This window comes from Populus trichocarpa, chromosome 2 (genome assembly GCF_000002775.5).
Source record: "Populus trichocarpa isolate Nisqually-1 chromosome 2, P.trichocarpa_v4.1, whole genome shotgun sequence".
In the NCBI taxonomy this organism is placed as follows: domain Eukaryota; kingdom Viridiplantae; phylum Streptophyta; class Magnoliopsida; order Malpighiales; family Salicaceae; genus Populus; species Populus trichocarpa.
This window is the reverse complement of record NC_037286.2, coordinates 912,950-932,227: the sequence shown is the minus strand read 5'-3', so window position 1 is coordinate 932,227 and position 19,278 is coordinate 912,950. Positions and strand designations below refer to the sequence as shown.

General features: G+C 33.5%; 5 protein-coding genes across 11 annotated transcripts; 4 read left to right on the top strand and 1 right to left on the bottom strand.

Moving 5' to 3' along the window:
• The first annotated feature begins 168 nt into the window (after window positions 1–168).
• LOC7490615 (mechanosensitive ion channel protein 8) lies at window positions 169–1,923 on the top strand. Its single transcript, XM_052450867.1, has 2 exons — window positions 169–181; window positions 921–1,923. Exons 1-2 carry the CDS (start codon window positions 169–171, stop codon window positions 1,724–1,726), a joined length of 819 nt encoding a protein of 272 aa, XP_052306827.1. The 3' UTR covers window positions 1,727–1,923.
• A 3,296-nt stretch (window positions 1,924–5,219) lies between these two features.
• Window positions 5,220–6,559, top strand: LOC7490614 (glutathione S-transferase F11). The gene is made up of 3 exons (XM_002301906.4): window positions 5,220–5,516; window positions 5,621–5,669; window positions 5,774–6,559. Exons 1-3 carry the CDS (start codon window positions 5,364–5,366, stop codon window positions 6,226–6,228), a joined length of 657 nt encoding a protein of 218 aa, XP_002301942.1. The 5' UTR covers window positions 5,220–5,363; the 3' UTR covers window positions 6,229–6,559.
• Window positions 6,560–9,346: 2,787 nt separating this feature from the next.
• LOC7496893 (glutathione S-transferase F11) lies at window positions 9,347–10,554 on the top strand. Its single transcript, XM_002301905.4, has 3 exons — window positions 9,347–9,604; window positions 9,688–9,736; window positions 9,849–10,554. Exons 1-3 carry the CDS (start codon window positions 9,452–9,454, stop codon window positions 10,292–10,294), a joined length of 648 nt encoding a protein of 215 aa, XP_002301941.1. The 5' UTR covers window positions 9,347–9,451; the 3' UTR covers window positions 10,295–10,554.
• Window positions 10,555–13,214: 2,660 nt separating this feature from the next.
• LOC7490613 (U11/U12 small nuclear ribonucleoprotein 25 kDa protein) lies at window positions 13,215–15,485 on the top strand. Of its 7 annotated transcripts, XR_008058562.1 has the most exons (6): window positions 13,217–13,712; window positions 13,811–13,916; window positions 14,066–14,165; window positions 14,362–14,520; window positions 14,758–14,876; window positions 15,029–15,485. XR_008058562.1 is itself a non-coding variant. In XM_024594935.2 (5 exons), exons 1-4 carry the CDS (start codon window positions 13,493–13,495, stop codon window positions 14,455–14,457), a joined length of 522 nt encoding a protein of 173 aa, XP_024450703.2. In that variant the 5' UTR covers window positions 13,215–13,492; the 3' UTR covers window positions 14,458–14,490; window positions 15,029–15,485. The 7 variants fall into 7 exon arrangements, 2 of the variants coding, with proteins under 2 accessions (XP_024450703.2, XP_052306586.1); XM_024594935.2 differs by lacking the exon at window positions 14,758–14,876 and having other exon boundaries at window positions 13,215–13,712; window positions 14,362–14,490; XR_008058561.1 differs by lacking the exon at window positions 14,758–14,876 and having other exon boundaries at window positions 15,038–15,485.
• LOC7490612 (thiosulfate sulfurtransferase 16, chloroplastic) lies at window positions 14,867–17,303 on the bottom strand. The gene is made up of 7 exons (XM_024594934.2): window positions 17,079–17,303; window positions 16,903–16,971; window positions 16,679–16,804; window positions 16,427–16,500; window positions 16,235–16,305; window positions 16,095–16,148; window positions 14,867–15,147 (listed from the first exon to the last, which is right to left on the bottom strand). Exons 1-7 carry the CDS (start codon window positions 17,159–17,161, stop codon window positions 15,073–15,075), a joined length of 552 nt encoding a protein of 183 aa, XP_024450702.1. The 5' UTR covers window positions 17,162–17,303; the 3' UTR covers window positions 14,867–15,072.
• Between the last annotated feature and the right edge of the window lie 1,975 nt (window positions 17,304–19,278).

Sequence of the window (19,278 nt, the reverse complement as noted above, 5' to 3'; positions counted from 1 at the left end):
CCTGTATAAAGGAGGCCTTCTCCATGCCTTGGCTTGGGAAGGACAGGCCAAGGGTGTGTATTTAGCTATACCATGTCTGGAAGGACAACTCCATACTATGACTATCCATCAAAAAGCTTCATATGCTAAAGGAAAAGTTTCATATCCATTTCAGCCCCACCAAACCGAATGCGAGTCTCAGGTAAGTGAAAAGTAGCAAAAAACTTTTGAGAAGGAAATGCATTTAGAGGTTCCCTCCTTTAGCGAAGCCAAAAGTAGAGAATTTATACCATGAAAGCATAGTTGTAAAACCCAAGATGAACTGATAAGTCAATTCAAAATCTTGTTGACTTTGTTAAAAATCCGGGTTAATATTTTTATCTAGACTCTCAACCTGTTGATATTTTAAGTTTTTTTTATTTTTAAAAAATAATATTGTTTTGATTTAAAAAAAAATTAGACGATCCGAGTCGGTTTTCACAAAGAACGGAAGATATGAAAGTGCACACTGCAAGTTAACCAGAATGCTGATTCCAAAACACTTTTTTTGCCTTTGTTCTCCAAATCTGTAGCTTCCATGAGCGTCCGTGTCCACTCAATTAGTGCAAAGAGTAAAGTGATGATGCTGCACTATCAAAATTCGAATGTTTCTCTATCAACTATAGTTTACATGCTTAAAAGCACTACACATCAGTAATTTATTACCCACACGAGGCCTTGAAGATTCCCCTAAGATCCTCTAATGGAACCCTCGAGAAAATCCCTGAAATCTCATGGTGCTCAGGCTTAAGCAACAGCCAGAGCACCTGGAAGAAGAAACACAAACTCACAAGCTCCTCTGCACCATGACAGGGATTGTCACATGGCACAGTCCTCTAGTTCGCTTGACCAGAATGAACAAGTCATTGTCAACATCAACAATGCTGATGTTTGTGACTAAGAAACTACTATTGCTTCAAAATCCAGCAGTGAAATTCCAAGCAGTAAAGTAAAAGGTTCATCAAAGAAATTCGAAGTGTCGTTTGAGGGCGTATTCAACGAAGCCTTCCAGCAAAGAAGCAAGGACTTAGCAAACCAACCATCTTTCGGTGCTTTTGAACAAAATTCGTGGAGGTTAGTCGTAAACAAGATTGGTCGTTTGGTGTCTGGTTGGGGAATTAAGCTTGTTGTGATCTTCAATGAACACAATTTTCTTTTGCGGAAACGGGTTCTGTATTTTGTTTATGGGTTGAGGGGAGCAGTTCAGAGTTCCCTCTGGTTGGGTTTGTCTTTGCTCATTTGGCACTTCGCTTTTCATCATGAGGTTGAGGAGAGTAAGAGCAAGATCTTGCTTTATGGGACCAAGATTTTGGTGTGTTTATTTATAGGAACAGTGATATGGCTTCTGGAAACCCTCCTTGTTAAGGCTCTCGCTTCATCCTTCCATGTCAACGCGTTCTTTGACCGAATCCAGGAGGCTCTGTTCAATCAATATGTAATTGAGACACTCTCTGGTCCTCCATTGTTTGAAAGACGAAGCACTAAGGAAGAGGAAGGGACAGTCGCCGAGGTTCAGCAGGTAAGAAATTCTGGGTCTACTAGTCCTGCTCCTGGTGAACTAAAAGAAACATTTCTTGCAACAAAGCTACAACGATGCACCACCGTTGGGAAGAAACCCAGATTTTCTAGGACAATGCCTAGTAAGAAAGATGAAGAGATTTCAATCGACAATCTGCAAAATCTAAATCAGAAGAATATATCAGCTTAGAATATGAGGAGGAGGATTAACATTGTCCGCCATGGTGCATTGTCTACTTTAGATGAGCATATACTTGATTCAGACATCAAAAACGACTCTTCCCTGTATATCAAAAGTGAGTGGCAGGAAAAAGAGACAGCCAGTAAAATATTTGAGATAGTGTTGAAAATTAAATTTGAATTCTGGTTTTTCTAAAGAATAGAGAAGCTGGTCTATCGGTCGATCAATTAAATTAAATAAATTAGTCGACTAATTGAGAAACGGTCGATCGATTCAGTCGATAAAATACAATTCCTATTTATATTAGAATTTTCTTATATTAGTGTTTTACTTTGCATTACTGTTTTTGATCTTCTACCACACTCATCCTCCAGAGCTTAAGTTTGATTAGTTAACATGGTCAATCCAAACTTCTCACTTCAATGTCATAAGTTGACAAATAATAACTATAAACTTGGTGTATTCGAGTAAAAGTTTGACTAGGTTTCCAAGATGTATGAGAGATGGTTGAAAAAGGCTTTAAGGAGCCTATAGATGGAGCAACGTTGACTTTAGCCCAAATAGAAGTAGTGTAAAAGGCACGAAGAAAGGGTCAACAAACACTAATAATCATCCGTCAATATCTGGATGATGCCACTTTTGAGATAGTAGACAACATAACCACTGTTAAGCAAGCATGAAAAGTTTTGAAAGAATCAAACCAAAGAGCTGAAAATGTGAGAAAGGTACATCTACAAATGTTACGTGGTGACTTTGAAAAGTTACGTATACTTGAATTGGAGAATATTTTAGAATTAAGAAGAAGCATTAAGAACAATGTACGTCATGTGAATAACGTACGGGAACAAGGGAATAAACAAGTTAGCTTTTAACAATTGGCTGGTAGTTAATCTTTAAATTTATTCATTTTCCTAGCAAATTTCAATCTCTGGATATTTTTGAACATTTACTAATTTAGAACTTCTTTATGTCTTTATCTGCTGTTTTAGGTTAACATATACAGAGAGCGGAAGGCATTGACATTATCTCTCAATGACACAAAAATTGTCGTCGATGAACTTCACATTATGTTAAACATCCTCGTCAGCATCATCACTATGATAATCTAGCTCAGCATACTTGGAATTCCAATCACCCGTTTCTTAGTCTTTATAAGTTTTTAGCTTCTTCAGGTGGTGTTCATCTTCAGAAATACCTGTAAGACTGTATTTTAAGCAATCATATTCTTATTTGTAATGCACGCATTTGACATTGGTGATCGATGAGAGGTTAATAGAATTTAGGTATATATAGAAATTATATTGCAGTGTCGTTTTTTATATAGAAATGTATATTTAACTTGTGTTTCTTTGAGCTTTAGATAAAAGTTGAAGATATGAGTATATTAATAACAATGTTTTTTTAGGAGTGATAACCAAAAAATTAAGTACCCTGATAGTGTTCTAATAAACAAGCCTATTACTAACTTTAATCGTAGTCCAGATATGATAGAGGCAATTGATTTCTGTGTCCAAATCTTCAGTCCAATAGAGAAAATTACTAGCATGAAAGACAAAATAAAAAAGGTATGTAAATATGTATGACTCCGCACCTAACGTTTCTCATTTCATAGTTAGATCCTAGTTCAAGTAAATCATTGTCGTAATTCATGTAAATATGTTGAAGGAAATAGTAACCACTAGCATCTAAGCTCAATGGTGGTTATGACAGATGTAGAGGACATAAACAAAATGAAGATTTCATTGTTGGTTATACGCGGGATTAACCATAAGAAAATGGGGGAGAGATGGGCTAAGAGACCTTTTCTCCCAGAATAAATGATCAAAGTTTTCATAGAGCTTGATATTGAATATCACGGGTTGCTTTTAGATGTTAACATTAGAAATATGTCATCTTTGGTCTCAACTAGGCTTCCCTTAAATTGGACCACCAGTGCTAACTAATCATTCATTTTATAACACAAGTAAGAGTTGTGACTATATATTTAATACTTGAAAGACAACTCTGGATTACTATAAGTTCCCAACACAAGTAGTATGGGATTCAATAAAGATTACTCTATAGTCCAAACATGAGAACAACATATGTAGCTTGCCTCCTTATAAAATGTAAATTGAGAATGTAATAGATGTAGTTTGTGAATCATTTTATACTATGATTAGACTAAATAAGAGCATTCTAATGGAGGAATATTTGATCCAAATTATGAGAATGAGGTATTTCTTAACTCATCTTATGTAGATGATCTAATAGTTCAGTGTGCAAACTAGCGAGATTCCACATTCAATAAAAAAACAAATAGATTGTTGGCACGTGTTACACTGCGAATCATATCAATTTTTTTTAATGTAACAAAAATATCTTGTTGATGCTTTTTAGTAAAAAAAAAAACTTAAATCATATGGTGGTTGACACAATGTAACTCGATCAACTTGATGAATTTAAAAGCAACTCAGATTATTGGTAAAAACATAATTTGACTAAAAAAAATCCAAGACAACATTTTAAAAAAAAAAATATTGAGATGACAATATATTGGATAAACTCAGATCAATAGGGTTAACTTGTCAAATTCACGACTCGAGTCATAAGACCATGATAACCCCTATAAAACAATTTAAAATAAATTATGAAACTCAAATATCAATCAACTAAATGTTGACAGGTGAAATCGAAAAAAAAACATTCAATTAAAAAAAACTCAACACAAGTTAACCAATAAAACCCACAACCTAAGTCATGAGACCAAGATAACCTTATAGAAAGTAAACCAAAACAAACTATGAAGTCTAATTCATAATTAATCCAGTTTTGATGGATAAAGTTTAGAAAAAAATCAATTAAAAGAAAAACACAAAAAAACAACATTAGTTAACCTTGGTTAATCTGACAAACTCATTACCTGGGTCTTAAGACTAAGATAATCTCATAGAAAGTAAATCAATAAAACAACTCGAGTCAACCCATGTTAACCTGCCAAACTCACGATCATAGTCATGAGACTAAGATAACCTACAAAACTTATGACCAAGATCATGAGATTAGGATAATCTCATAGAAATTAAATCAAAATAAATTCTAAGTCTAATTTCTAATAAATTCAATGTTAAATGATGAAGTTAGAAAAAACTCCAATTATAAAAAGAAAAAAATTAAGTAAACCAAGTTAACCAATTAAACCCATGACACGGGTCATGAGACTGAAGTAATCACATAGAAAGCAAACTACAACAAAATTCATGAAATTCAATATCCAATAAACTAAATTTTAAAGGATGAAATTAAAGAAAACAAACATAAAAAAATGAAAAAAAAACTATTACAATTAGTATTTTGTAACGTGATGTATGGTAAAATCACAACCTCTTTTGATTTTTTTTGTTTAATCTTAATTTTAATTAATTAATAACAATAATTTTTAATAATGGCAGGCCTATAGCAAAGATGGATCAAAGAGCTCGTGACAGCCATAATCTGGGTTTTCAAGCCCATTTTCACTGCTCTTTCGGGTCTTGATCGGTTGACCCTGGTGACCAACCATCTAAAGCAAACGATAAAGTGGCAGGCTTCCTTTTTGTGCGGTCAGAAGACACAAAACTGAAAGAAAAGGCAGCAATAACCAATCTTCATTCAGCTACCAAATCAGATGGCAACTCCAGTGAAGGTGTACGGACCACCATTATCCACAGCAGTGTCTAGAGTCCTTGTTACTCTTCTTGAGAAAGATGTGCCTTTTCAGATCATTCCTGTTGACATGTCCAAAGGTGAACACAAGAAGCCTGATTACCTCAAGATTCAGGTACTCTTGTCTTGAAATACACATATTACTTCTATTTTGGTTACTCTTAATCTTGTTCTCCTTCACACACTCATCAATTGCGTAATTTTGACCATATCTGACAGCCCTTTGGCCAAGTACCGGCTTTTCAAGATGAAAGCATTTCCCTCTTTGGTAAAGATACTAACATTATCAATTTCAAACTAAAAGTATACTGATTTATTTTAGTAATCCCTCTATATTAATGCTTTTTGGGTTTTTTCCTTTCTGGGTCCCAGAATCAAGATCCATATGCAGGTATGTGTGTGAGAAATATGCAGATAGAGGAGACAAGGGGTTATACGGTACAAACCCATTAGAAAGGGCATCAATAGATCAATGGGTAGAAGCTGAGGGGCAGAGTTTTGGGCCATCAAGTGGGGCTTTGGTGTTTCAGCTTGCATTCGCACCAAGAATGAATATCCCACAAGACCAGGGTGTGATAAAGCAGAACGAGGAGAAGCTGGGGAAAGTGCTTGATATTTATGAGCAGAGGCTTGGAGAGAGTCGGTTCCTGGCTGGAGATGAGTTTACTTTTGCTGATCTTTCACACTTGCCTAATGGAGATTACTTGGTGAATGCTACGGACAAGGGACATCTTTTTACTTCCAGGGAAAATGTGGGGAGGTGGTGGAATGAGATTTCTGACAGGGAATCTTGGAAGAAGGTTATTGAGATGAGGAAAAGTGGTTGAAATTGGTGATATTTTCTCGGTTTCAGGTTACATCGGAAGCGGCGGTGAGGGTTTAAGGCGTTTGTAACCTGTGATTACGAGGTTGCTGTGTTTTGTGTATCTTTCGTTGTATTGTCATTTCCCATGTGTCGTCTAATTTCATGTGGGCTGTCTGTCTTGGACGTGGAAACTAGGAGTTGCCATGCCTAGTACTTGTTGTTCTTCATTTTTTGTCTCATGTTCTCAACTTTCCTTACTCGTGTGATGCACATTCATTTTGGTGTTTTGGATTCAATAATCTTCAAAACAAAGCAATTCAAATTCGCAATAAAACATGTTGGCTCTTTGTAAATTTTATTTCTAGGAAGTTTGAGGTCAAACTTGCACCATTTTAGTTGGAATAATAAGACTAAACTTCTGGATAGTTATATGGCAATAGAGTTTGATATCGTGGTGGATGGTATTTTTCTCTTTAGAAGGACATTAATTTATTATTTGTTTATACTATGGAAAAAAATCAGTAAGAAAAAAAGGATGAAAAATAAAATTAAAAATATCTTAAAAGAAAAAAATTAAAGAGAAATAAATTAGATGTCGGTGGATTGGGCACTGTTTTGTTATGTATTATTCATGGTACTATTATAGAAAATGTTTTATTTGAAGATGGTGATGTAAATATATTTTGTACTTTTAACTCAACTCAAGTATTTTTATATTTGAAAAAACAATTATTATTGAGGGCCAATATTCTAGCTATTATATTATTACATAATGGTTATTTTTTTTAAATGTATTGAGATAATATTTGTTTATTTTTTTAAATTTATTTTTTATATTATCACATCAAAATAATACAAAAACATTTAAAAAATATTAATTTGAATTAAAGAATAAAATAAAATAAAAATCAATTTTTTAAAGCATTTTTAAAATGCAAAAACAAACATGTTTTAATAAGAAAAATTCAACTTAATCTCGAAAAAAAAAATTATCATTACTCAACTTTTGTATAATATAAAAAAAGTTTCATCAATTTATTTCCTATTTACTATATAAAAAAAATTACATAAGAGAAAAGAGAAAAAATCTACAAAGATGAAAAATAAAATTAAAAATATCTAGCGGCTCAACCAAACCCAATAGCTAGACCTAAGATCGGTAGGTCTGGCTGAAAGCCGGATCCCATAACCTTGAGTCTAGTTGCAAGCCCGACCCAATAGCGTTGGGTCTGGCGGCTCAGCCCGATTCAACAATACTTTTTAACTAATAAATAGAAAAGACAATGCCCTCTCAAGTTCAACAGTTCGTCCACAGTGTAATGAGTCCATGTCTACAATACTGTTTTTAAAATATTTTTTTAAAAAAATATATTGAGATAATATTTTTTTATTTTTTAAAATTTATTTTTTATATCATCACATCAAAATAATACAAAAATATCAGAAAATATTAATTTGAAGTAAAGAAAAAAATTAATTTTTTAAAAATCATTTTTGAAATGCAAAAATAAACATGCTTCAATAAAAAAAATTCAACCCAACCTAAAATGAAAAAAAATATCATCACCCTACTTTTGTACAATATAAAAAAAGTCACATCAATTTATGTTCACTTTACAGCATGAAAAAAAAATTAAGAGGAAAAAAATAAAATTAAAAATATCTTAAAAGGAAACAATTAAAGGGAATGAAATTAATTCTTGGTGTATTGAGCGATATTATGCTATGCGTTATTCATGATGCTATTGTAGAAAATATTTTATTTGAAGATGATGATGATGTAAATACATTATGTGCTTTTAACCCAACTCAAGCATTTTTACACTTGAAAAAAAAATATTATTGATCCGTTGCAGAGTGTAAGTCAATATGCTAGGTCTTATATTATCACACAACGGTTATTTAAAAAAATATTGAGATAATATTTTTTTATTTTTTAAAATTGATTTTTACATTATCACATCAAAATAATACAAAAAAAAAATTAACCTGAAATGAAAAAAAAATTATCATCACTGAACTTTTATACCATATAAAAAAATCTCATCAATTTATTTTTTCTTTACCTTATGAAAAAAATAAAAAAAATTTAAAAAGATAAAAAAATAAAATTAAAAATATATAACAGTCTAGCCAAACTCAATAGTATTCGATCTGACTGCAAAATTAGATCTCATAACATTGGATTCAGTTAACCAATCAACCAACAATACTTTTTAAATAATAAATTAAAAAAAAAAACATTTCCTAGATGCTAGAGTACAAACTCTTTATTACTTTGATTTTAGCAGTGTTTTAAACTCGAAATGCACTGAACAGTCTGAACCCCATAAATAATAAATTACGTTTTTAACTTTACCAAACAACTATTTGTTTGTTGTGATTTACTTGAAGAAAAGAAGCAAGCAGGCAAACAAACAGCCTCATCTATTATTATAGGAAAATGTATGTAGGTACACATTTCAAGGACAATATTTTTCCACGTCTTTTAAAGGATAATATAATTTTATTTTTTAAAAAAAAAAATATCTAAGCTGATAGAAGATCGACCGTGTCTATTTCCACGGTCCGTATGCATTTCCATTTTTCACGTGACATCTTTTTGGCTTTGGGCTTTTCGTAATGTGGTGGGCCCTAATAAACTGACATTTCTTCTGGATTTTTTTTAAAAGATTAATGGTGAATTTGGTCCTTCTACTATCAATTTTATCTTATTTTGATCACCTTTACTCTCATTTATCCCAATTTCATCCTCTTATTCTCTGTTTTGAGCCATTACATCTCTCCATCAGTGACACTTTAAATACTGCCATTAAATGCTATAAGATAATGTTTGTTTATTGTCCCCCCAAAAAAAAGACATGGGCAGTGAATATAAAATGAGCATGCAGCCTTTTGTTTAGAAAGTATAAATATTTTCTCTGAAATTATTTTTGAAAAAAAATTATTTTATATTTCTATCATTATCTTTTTAACCAAACAGCCCCTAAAGGATTACAAAATATAATAAGAGGATGGACTCAGGAAAAGTAAGAGCCAGGGGGGCTGGACTATGATTAAATTGATAAAAGGACTAAATGCACCATAAATTGATTCTTAATTATTGGGCTCACCAACCAGTCTTATCTCCTGCATAAAGTTTCAGAGGCTCTTCCTGCTGCGTGGCTATAAGTGAAGTGACCAGAGCACACCAAAATCTACTCCAGCAGCAAGACGTGTAATCTTTCCTGTAACTAGCAAATCTAATGGCAACTCCGGTGACTATTTACGGACCACCATTGTCCACAGCAGTGTCTAGAGTCCTAGCTACTCTGATCGAGAAAGACGTGCCCTTTCACCTCGTTCCCATTGACCTCTCCAAAGGTGAACAGAAGAAGCCTGAGTACCTCAAGATCCAGGTACTAATCAGTATCTCTGTCTTGGTTATTGCCATTTTCTTTCCTCCATTCACATACTCACCACCTCCTTTGACTCTTAACAGCCCTTTGGCCAAGTACCAGCTTTTAAAGACGAGAGCATCACCCTCTTTGGTAAACTACACCAAATTCTAAATGCTGATCATCATTCACCACTAACTTAATCCTCTTCATAATCCCTTGTTAATTGTTCTTCTTACATGTGTTTTTTGATTGTTTGCTGCAGAGTCAAGAGCAATATGCAGGTACATATGTGACAAATATGCTGACAAGGGAAACAGGAGCTTATACGGCACAGACATCTTATCAAAAGCAAATATAGATCAATGGGTAGAAACTGATGGGCAGACTTTCGGTCCACCAAGCGGGGACTTGGTGCATGACCTTCTATTTAGTAGTGTCCCAGTAGACGAAGCCTTGATAAAGAAGAACGTAGATAAGTTGGCGAAAGTGCTTGACATTTACGAGCAGAAGCTTGGACAGACTCGGTTTTTGGCTGGAGATGAATTTTCTTTTGCTGATCTTTCACACCTGCCTAATGGGGACTACTTGGTGAATTCAACTGACAAGGGATACCTGTTTACTTCCAGGAAGAATGTAAACAGGTGGTGGACTGAGATTTCTAACAGGGAATCCTGGAAGAAGGTTCTTGAAATGAGGAAAAATGCTTGAAATTGGTGGTCGTTTTTTGCTCGGTCTGCCAGCAGTCTGCACTCCGCAGTCTCAAGTGAGGGTTTTAAATAAGTTGGCGGTCTCTACCTTTCTCGGTGTGATTTGTAATGCAATTATCTATGTTTTCAACCTTTTCCATGTGTTTAAGCTGATGTTGTCTGTAGCATGTGTGCTTTAGACATCGAGACGATAGGTTGCCTGTTTCTTGTTGATCCAATAAAAACTACCATGTCCTGGGCTTGATGACCCATTCTTCCTTTTGGATTCTGTGCTCTCCAAGATTTGGCTAACGATGCTTCCAATGCGATGCATGATTTTGGTCGGGAATAGAAACGGAATTTTTGCTTTGTGAGCTCGGAGATGAATGTGAACAGCTTAAAACTTCAATGTTCTAATGACTCGACATGCTATTCGCTGACAATTGAACAAAATAATTCAGATTTTGAAGAATGTACGGTGCTGGTCTTGCTAGTGATAGGGGTTCAGTTATAGCTTTCGATAGAGGGTCGTTTAAAGCTTTTAGTGTTTTTTTTTTTAAAATTATTATTATTTATTTTAAATTAATTTTTTTTGTGTTTTAATATTTAATATCAAAAATAAATTTTAAAAAATATTATTTTAATATATTTTAAAATAAAAAATATTTTAAAAATCACATATGATATGATGTCTGGAGAAGAGTTCGCTTTCTTAACTAATTCAATCTATGGGACGTTTGTTTTACGTTATAAAATATTTACTGTGGAAATGGCAATCTAGAAATTATGTTGGTGGTTTTGGCTAAAAGTCTTACTGTAGAAATGATGATTTGGAAACTTCTGCTGTAGAAATGGCAATTGGGGAATTATGTGGGTGATTCTGGCTAGATGGTTTACCATAGAAACGGTGGTTGGGGGGGCTTTTGGCTTTCTTTAACTTCTTGCAAATAATTTTTTTTGTTTTACACGTGGCTTATTTTCCACCACATTTTTCTTTGAGCTTATCTGAAAAAAAAGACTAGAAATTTCTTATTAATTATCTTTTTTTATTATTTATTGTTCTTGCAGGGATGAAGGGAGAATCTCCGTTTACCTTGATTGGGTTTTTAGAGGTTAATTATCTGCTCATTGTCGAACTAACTGATGCTCTTTTTCTGTTCTCTCTAGAGGAGATCAAAGGGTGACTTGGAAGAGAGAGACAGAGAGAGCGCGTGAGTTAAACGGGGGGGACATGGTAGGTGGGAAAGTATAAATGGGAAGATCTGCCGAAGAAAAAGGAAAGAGATAATGCTATATAGTCTGTCTTTAACTTGCTAATGCTCACCGCATAAGGTGCTTGATAAAAAAAATTAAGCTTTAATTGATCTTGTTGGTGCTGAGATTATACGAAAGCAGACTGAGTTTAGGATAATATAAATTATATTTTAAAATTTTATATAACAATTTATAATTTTAGGTTTATTAGTTTTTAATATGATATAAAAATTTAGATGATTAAGTGGTTATAAATTTAAATTTTATTATTTTTATTTATTTAATAAAAAATAAATACAAGACAATATGATACTGTGGAAATTTCAAGCTCAATTAATTTTCAAGAAATATATTGAGAATAATATAAATTATATATTTATATCTCACTTAACAACTTAAATTTTTTTTAAAAATAAATTTTTTATATTTACCGGGTTATTGCAATAAATTATCTCTTATACCTCTTGAAAGTGGCATTCTAGCTTATATTCTTTCTTTTTTCTTTTTTTTTTTTAGCTACAATCAAGTTTCAATTGTTACACTCCAGATTATTTAAGAATATAATGCTCTACCTTGAAAAGCTTCTTCATACTGTTAGCCTTTATTTAAATTTGGTGTTGACTTTTTCCTTCTATTTTTCATAACAAATTAAAAGAAATCTGTCGTGCATTCCTATCTTTCTACGTTGTGTTAATGTTAGTGGTCTATCCATGGGTTTTATTGCCTAGTCATCATAAGAGACGGTAGAGCCGACCGGAGAAATTGATGGATTCTTATGGCGCAGGATAAAGAGTTAGGAATCACGATCGAGTTTTGGTGTTGAATCCTGTAAAAACACTTGCAGGAGTTGAGACATGAAGGCAACATAAAGAGGATGACTTGTAGCCCAAGGTTACCAAAATAACCTAAGACTTTTGAAACCTCGGAAGTAAAAACTATTTTTTCTTTTAGAAATTTATTAAATTCTTATAAATATACCGGTTTAAAAATCAGGGATAATACTTTTAAAATCATACAGAAAAAATACTTTGAAATTCTTATAAATATATCGGGGGGTTAAAATGAGGGATAATGTTTTTAAAATCATCCAGAGAGAAAACTTCGGAGAGTATTTGAGAGTGTAGTAGAGGTAGTTTTTCAAGTGTTTTCACTTAGAAATATATTATAATATTTTTTTATTTTAAAAATTTATTTTTGACATCAACATATTAAAAATACAAAAAAATTTAAATAAATAAAATTTAAAATTTAATAAATTAAACCTCGATAATGACGAATAGGATCTTGTTCAATGATACCTCTCATATTCAAACAACAACAAAAATAATATTTAAGTTGTGTGTGGTAAGGTATGATGTTAAGAATTAGGAGAAATATCAAAGGAACAAGATTTAAAATTGAAATGTTAAAGGTGTAAAAAATATTATGCGGTGAAGTATTAAAGATGTTTGATAATAGTTAAGAAAAAATAAAGTACAAAAGTTTATCTTAATATTAATCAAATCAATTTTTAATAAAAAAATTATAAAAAAAATCAAATAATACGTCTCAAAATGATAATAGTAAAAGAAAAATGAGTAAATTAGTATTATATTTAAAAAATGGAAAGAAGGCACTTTCCCTTCAAAATTCCTTCACTCCTTCCCTAGAAAAGTATGCCAAACACAAGCATGGTGAGTTAAGGATGCCCCTTGTAATTTTACCTTCCTCTACCCCAACACCAAGCATATCCTTAGCCCTCTTTTTTTTCCAATCAAATCAAGAGAATAAAGCCCATTCTAGTAATGGACCGAAAAACGTAGAAAGCCCACTTTAGACGTTTGCATTCGATTCTCAGGTTCTGTCCGGCACCAAATAATCCCGAACCCAAAACAAAAACAGTAACTGGCTAACTGCGAAACGCAAGCCGAAGCCGCCACTTTTGTCCACCCTGCTTAAGCATCCAATCTGCGACATAGAGACGGTCATGGAATCGAGTTCCAAGGGAGAAGACGAAGTCGGAGGATACAACAGCAGCAACGTTAAAAAAGCCAAGCTGCAGTCAACTCTCGCTGCTCTCCTCGACGACCCTATACTCTCTGATGTCCCCAAGAAACCCACTTTATCTGATGTTGACACCCTTATCAGCCTTGAAATGGGTAGTGCCATGCGCATATCGGTTCAAAAACTTGACGGAACCTCCTTTGGTATTCAAAGCTAAAACCGTCTTCTTTTTGACATTTTAACAAACACTTAACAGGCGGCATGTGGAACTAACCTTTCTTTTGATTTGGTTTTGGTGAAGATGTGGCATTGATGAATTCGGCTACGGTGAAGGATTTGAAGCTTGCAATTAAGAGGAAACTGATCGAGATGGAGCAATCCAAGATGGGTCATCGTCATATTTCATGGTAAGCTATTGTTCTCCAAGAATTTATCAAGCTTATCATTACCATAGCCTGCAATTTTTCTGGTAATTGACCACTTTGGTTCATTTAAAAGTAACAGTGCTTTTTGAATCATCAAGTTGCATGATGTATTGATTTCATTACGTTTGCAGGAAGAAAGTGTGGGCTAATTTTGCTCTCTCGTATCATAATCAAAAGCTCCTCGATGACAACTCTGCACTTCAGGATTCTGGCATACGAAATAATTCTCAGGTTTCAGTTCTATTCTTGTAACTATTGAGTATGATCTTTCTTATTTGTTTATTTAGCTGTGGAATCTCGATGATGTTGCAATCTCCAAAGTTATGCACTTGATCATCCCCTGCATAGTTTTGTTTAAATATTGACTTTTGTTTCCCTATTATGGCTTCCATTGCCTTTGGCTTAGAGGTGTGTTGTGCCTGTGCAGGTGCATTTTGCGTCCTATGTCATGTCAAAGGATTCTCAAAGGCATTCTAAGCGGAGAAAGCACCGATTCTTTCATGGCCTTAACAAGCGTGCTTAAGCACTCCATTGTATTGCTTGATCTCATGATTCTGTACAGCTCCTAAGTAAACCTTCTTTATAGGTATTTTTACAGGATTTATAGAAAAATTCTTCTCTTTTGAATGCTACATTCAGATTAGTTCTAGACTTCTCAATTGGCTGCAGCAGCAGGCTTTTTTTTTTTTTTTTTTGGGGGGGGGGGGTTTGCAAGATTCTTTAGCTCAGAGGGGGTAATAGCATGGGTGTGTTTTTCAATTTTTTCCCCAAAGATTATATTCAATGCAATGGTTCAGTGTCAATTCTAAGATGGAATCTACAGATAATTGGGTTTCGAACCCTAGAATTAATCAAGTCTTCAACACAAAACCTGTTGTCAAATGAAGTTGATTAGCATGCATCCACAGAGCAAATAATTCAAGAAAATACCATGAAGAGAAAGTAAGGCCAATTAAAGATTTAACTCTTGTTTTCTTTCTGTAATAGAGCATCTGCCTTATTGTGTCTGCCAAATATTGTTTCAGCTGGAAACAATTGTCTTATCTCTTGTCTATGCCTTTTCCTTGCCATAATTGTTTTCTCATTATTTTCAGTATTGTTAGGTCAGCTAGTGTGTGCGGAGACCGAGCTAGCACATTTATTTTGCTATAGGGAGTCCATTTTCGGTCCATGCAGTGTATCCCCCAGCAACATCGGTTACATGATTAAAACCCTGCAGAAGCAATTTCAATGCTATCAAACATCAGGTTTTCCGCATCTAAGAAGTATGCTAGAAAAAAGTAGCTGTTCATCATCACTGTAGGCTACCAGACACGGGAAGAAGCTCAACATGAAGGTTTAAGGCTTGACCGTATGCGTTTCCTGTAGGTCACTCACCAAATTCATTGGTATTTTAGTATCTTCTTGGACCAAAAGCATGCCTATTGTAAGTTATGGTCGACAGAAAATTATTGTCCAAAAGTTCGGTATTGGTTTGCTTTAGGTTGTTCTTGAAGATCTTTTTGAAAGCAATACAATTGTGTGACTCTACATTTTCCAGCAAAACAACAACTGACAAGGCATTGAAAGTTTGGGCACAACAAATATAATTGTGACTTTTATTATGAAAAGCATGGGTGGCCAAGATAAGGTGAAAAAACTGATATAAAATTACTCGAAAAAAACTTAAGATATCAAATCGAAAAAATTGATTATAATTTTTGTTTTTTAAAAAATGGTTCCGTTTAGTTTCAAATTTGAGAGAACAAAAAAATCAAACCGAATCAAACTGAACTTTTTTAAAAATAAAAGCCTAAAAATCCCGGTTTATTACATACAAACCTGTTAAAAAAAAGACAGCTAAAAGACTCCATACTAATTTGGTTTTTTAAATGAAAAACCAAACTAAATCAAACAAACTATTTAGTTTGGACCAGTCATTAGCTTCAGTTCATTAAAAAAAAACAAATTGATTCAGTTGGGTTTTTTGGTCTAAATAGAGGCAAGCCAGCCAATTTTCACCTCTAAGGAAAAAAAGAGGGTTAACAAACAGATATAGGACAGCAATCCTGGTGAGGATCCTGGGGACCGTGGCTGAACAACTTTGTAGCTCTGAGTGTTTAAAGAGTGAAATTTCTTCAACAATTATTACTAGAATGTGCGAGGATGAGAATCACTTACAGCTGATTGCAGATCACTTGCTGCCATAAGCGACCTTCTTCCACTCTTGCACCCCTAAGGAACAAGAAACAATCTTTAAGGCTAGAACTGAAGACCTTAGATTAATATCAATGGATAAGATCTATGGTTATGGTGTTTACAACAACAATATCATCATCTTTTCCGAACTGCGATGATACTTCCTCCAAAAATTTAGAATTCTTGAACATTTCTGCACAAATAAGCAAGTTCAATAAGCATAGCAAATTCTTGCTAGAATCAAAGAAGCTGCCTATTCCCGGAATCTTTTCTTTTCTTCTCTCCTTTCTGAGAAAACTCTTCAAGAGATTTACCTGCTCCATTGTTTAACATGTAAGGAATGTTTATGGCCCCTGAAGGATGTCCAGCACGAAACTCATCATGGGTCCTACCATATCAAATCGAAAAATAAAATAAAAGTATATATATATAACCAAGATTCATTTTCTACAAAGTTAAAGTGCAGAAAATTAAATGAAATTCTTTAAAATATTAGATCATGGAGAAAAAAAATAAAACAAAAATTGAAATTAATCCAGAAAAACTGGCAAATAAAAGAAAATTACCTGACATCCAAATACTGATGTCCAACTTGAAGAAGCTCGTGTGCAACGTGAACTGGAACTGATCTGGGCTGAACATTAAACGATTGTGTTTTTGTATTATTTTCGTTGTTGTCATCAGCAATGGATCTGCATCAGCAAAATATGCCAGTTTTAATTTACCGTTTTTACCTCGGTGAAGACAAACCTATAAATCAACATGCAAAAATAAAGAAATAAAAGTATACCCGAAGTTGGAGACCCTGTCTCTTACACCCGTACGATGATGCCCTTTGGCAAACCCTGGCCACCAAACCCTAAAACAGAACATGAATGCCATTTGTTTTCAATTAATTATAAGTATGGTAACCATTGTGTATTTACGAAGAAGGACGTGGAGGAGGAGGACGAGAAGAAAACCAACCTGCTGGTAATGCCTTGTTGTGAAGGACGAAAAAGAGAACGCATGGAACGAACAAGGAGAGCAAGGGAAGCGTAGGATGGCATCTTCAACCTCTATGATTTGTTTCCTTCACGCCTCCTTGATTTTATTTTTTTTCCTTTTTCTTCGTTTGGTATTGATGCATCTCTATATATTTTGAATTCATGTTTTAAAAATACAAGGTAATAACATAGAGCTCAACACTTAACTATACGCTGAGTTCAAATATGAAAAACCTAATATTTTTAGGCTATGCTATATACTAAAAATACATGCAGGTCTAGAGAGTTTTTAGATCTAATATCCTTGAATTTAGTTATTTAATGAGCTCGAATACATGTGGATTTTATAACATATCAGACCCAATATCTTTGGGCTCCGCTACGTGATGAGCACAAGTATATGTGGGTCTAACGAGCTACTAGGTCCAACATACTTGGACTCAGTTACGCATTGAGCCTGAATACATATGAGTTTGGAGAGCTACCAGACCCAACATTATTAGACTCAGTTACACATTGAGCTTAAGTGTATATATGTCTGACAAGCTCCCAGACCCAATATCATTATGCTTAGTTATGTGTTAAGCCCAAGTACATGTGAATCCAGCGAGCTGTCGAACCCAATATCATTGCACTTAGTTATGCATTGTGTCCAAGTACATGTGGGTCTAGCGAGCTACCAGACCTAACATCTCTAGGTTTTACATCATGTCAAACCTAAATGGATATAGAACTAACTACCTTTCAAGACCTTATATTGGGCCACAAGACTTTGTTTGTTCATTCTTATGTTTCTTAACATAAAATGTTAATGTAAAGGATACTCATCTCTCAACACCCCTAGGTGTATAAAAGTCTTATAATGACCTATTACTTTTCTATCAATATTAATAATGTGTAACGGCTATTTATCTTTCATTAATTATGTTTAAGAGATATTTATTTCTCATTGATACTATCAAAAAAATATTATTTTCTAGTTCTTTGTTCCACAAAAGGATAATACTCATGAGCTATATATACCCTATAAATTCTTCAAGTGAAAAGTTCACAATCTCTATTCTCTACTGCATACATATATTCAAAGTATCTTTATCTAAAATATCATTGCACACTCTCTCTAAAAAAATACTTACTTAAATATCTAAGAGTTCCAAATCTACCAAATAAGATATTTTATAGGTACTAATCACCGGTCACATTGACTTACCAAGTATCAACCACCTTGACTAAGAACAATGGATCAGATTAATAGATTTAAAAGATTAACCGATTACATACGGGTTTGATAAGTTACCAAACCCAACATCCTTGGGTTCAGTTAAGTGCGAAAACTAAGTACATATAAGTTTAGCGAGCTACCATATCCACTATTCTTGGGCTTGGTTACCCACTGAGCCCAAGTACATGTGGGTCTAGGAGCTGTCAGACCTAATATTTTTGGTCCTAATTACGTGTTGAGCCCAAGTACATATGGGTCTGGCAAGCTGTCGAACCCAACATCCTATACGCAGCATCATGCCAAGCCTAAATGAATACAGAAGTAACAACTTTTCCAAGCTCGTATCAGACCATAAGACTTCATTTGTTTATTCTTGTGATCTTTAATATAAAATGTTATGGTCAATGATACCCATCTCTCAACACCTCTTGGTGTATAATAGTTTTATAATGACCTACCACTTTTCTATCAATATTAATTATATGTAAGAAATATTTATCTTTCATTGATACTATTTGAAAGAAATTACTTTTCATATCTTTATCTTCATAAAAGAACAAGACTCGTAGATTATATATACCTCATGAATCCTTCAAGCAAAAGGTTCATAATTTTTATTCTCTATTGCATGCATATTTTTAGAGTATCTCTCTAAAATATCATTTAACATATTTTCTAAAAAAATATTTACTTAAGTATATGAGAGTTCTCAAAAATATATATATATATATATATATATATATATATATATATATATATATATATATAAAACCTTTTTATAGGGTGAAGGAATCAAATTATATATAAAAACCAAAAGTTTAATCAATTATGGAATATATAAAACTCACTTCAAAGGTATTTAGAGTTTTTGGAACCTGACCATGTATGTTTTTGAAAAGATAGCTACTGCTGATGTTAAAAAAAGGGGGCTGGTTTTAACGGGATGAGCAGAGGTGAA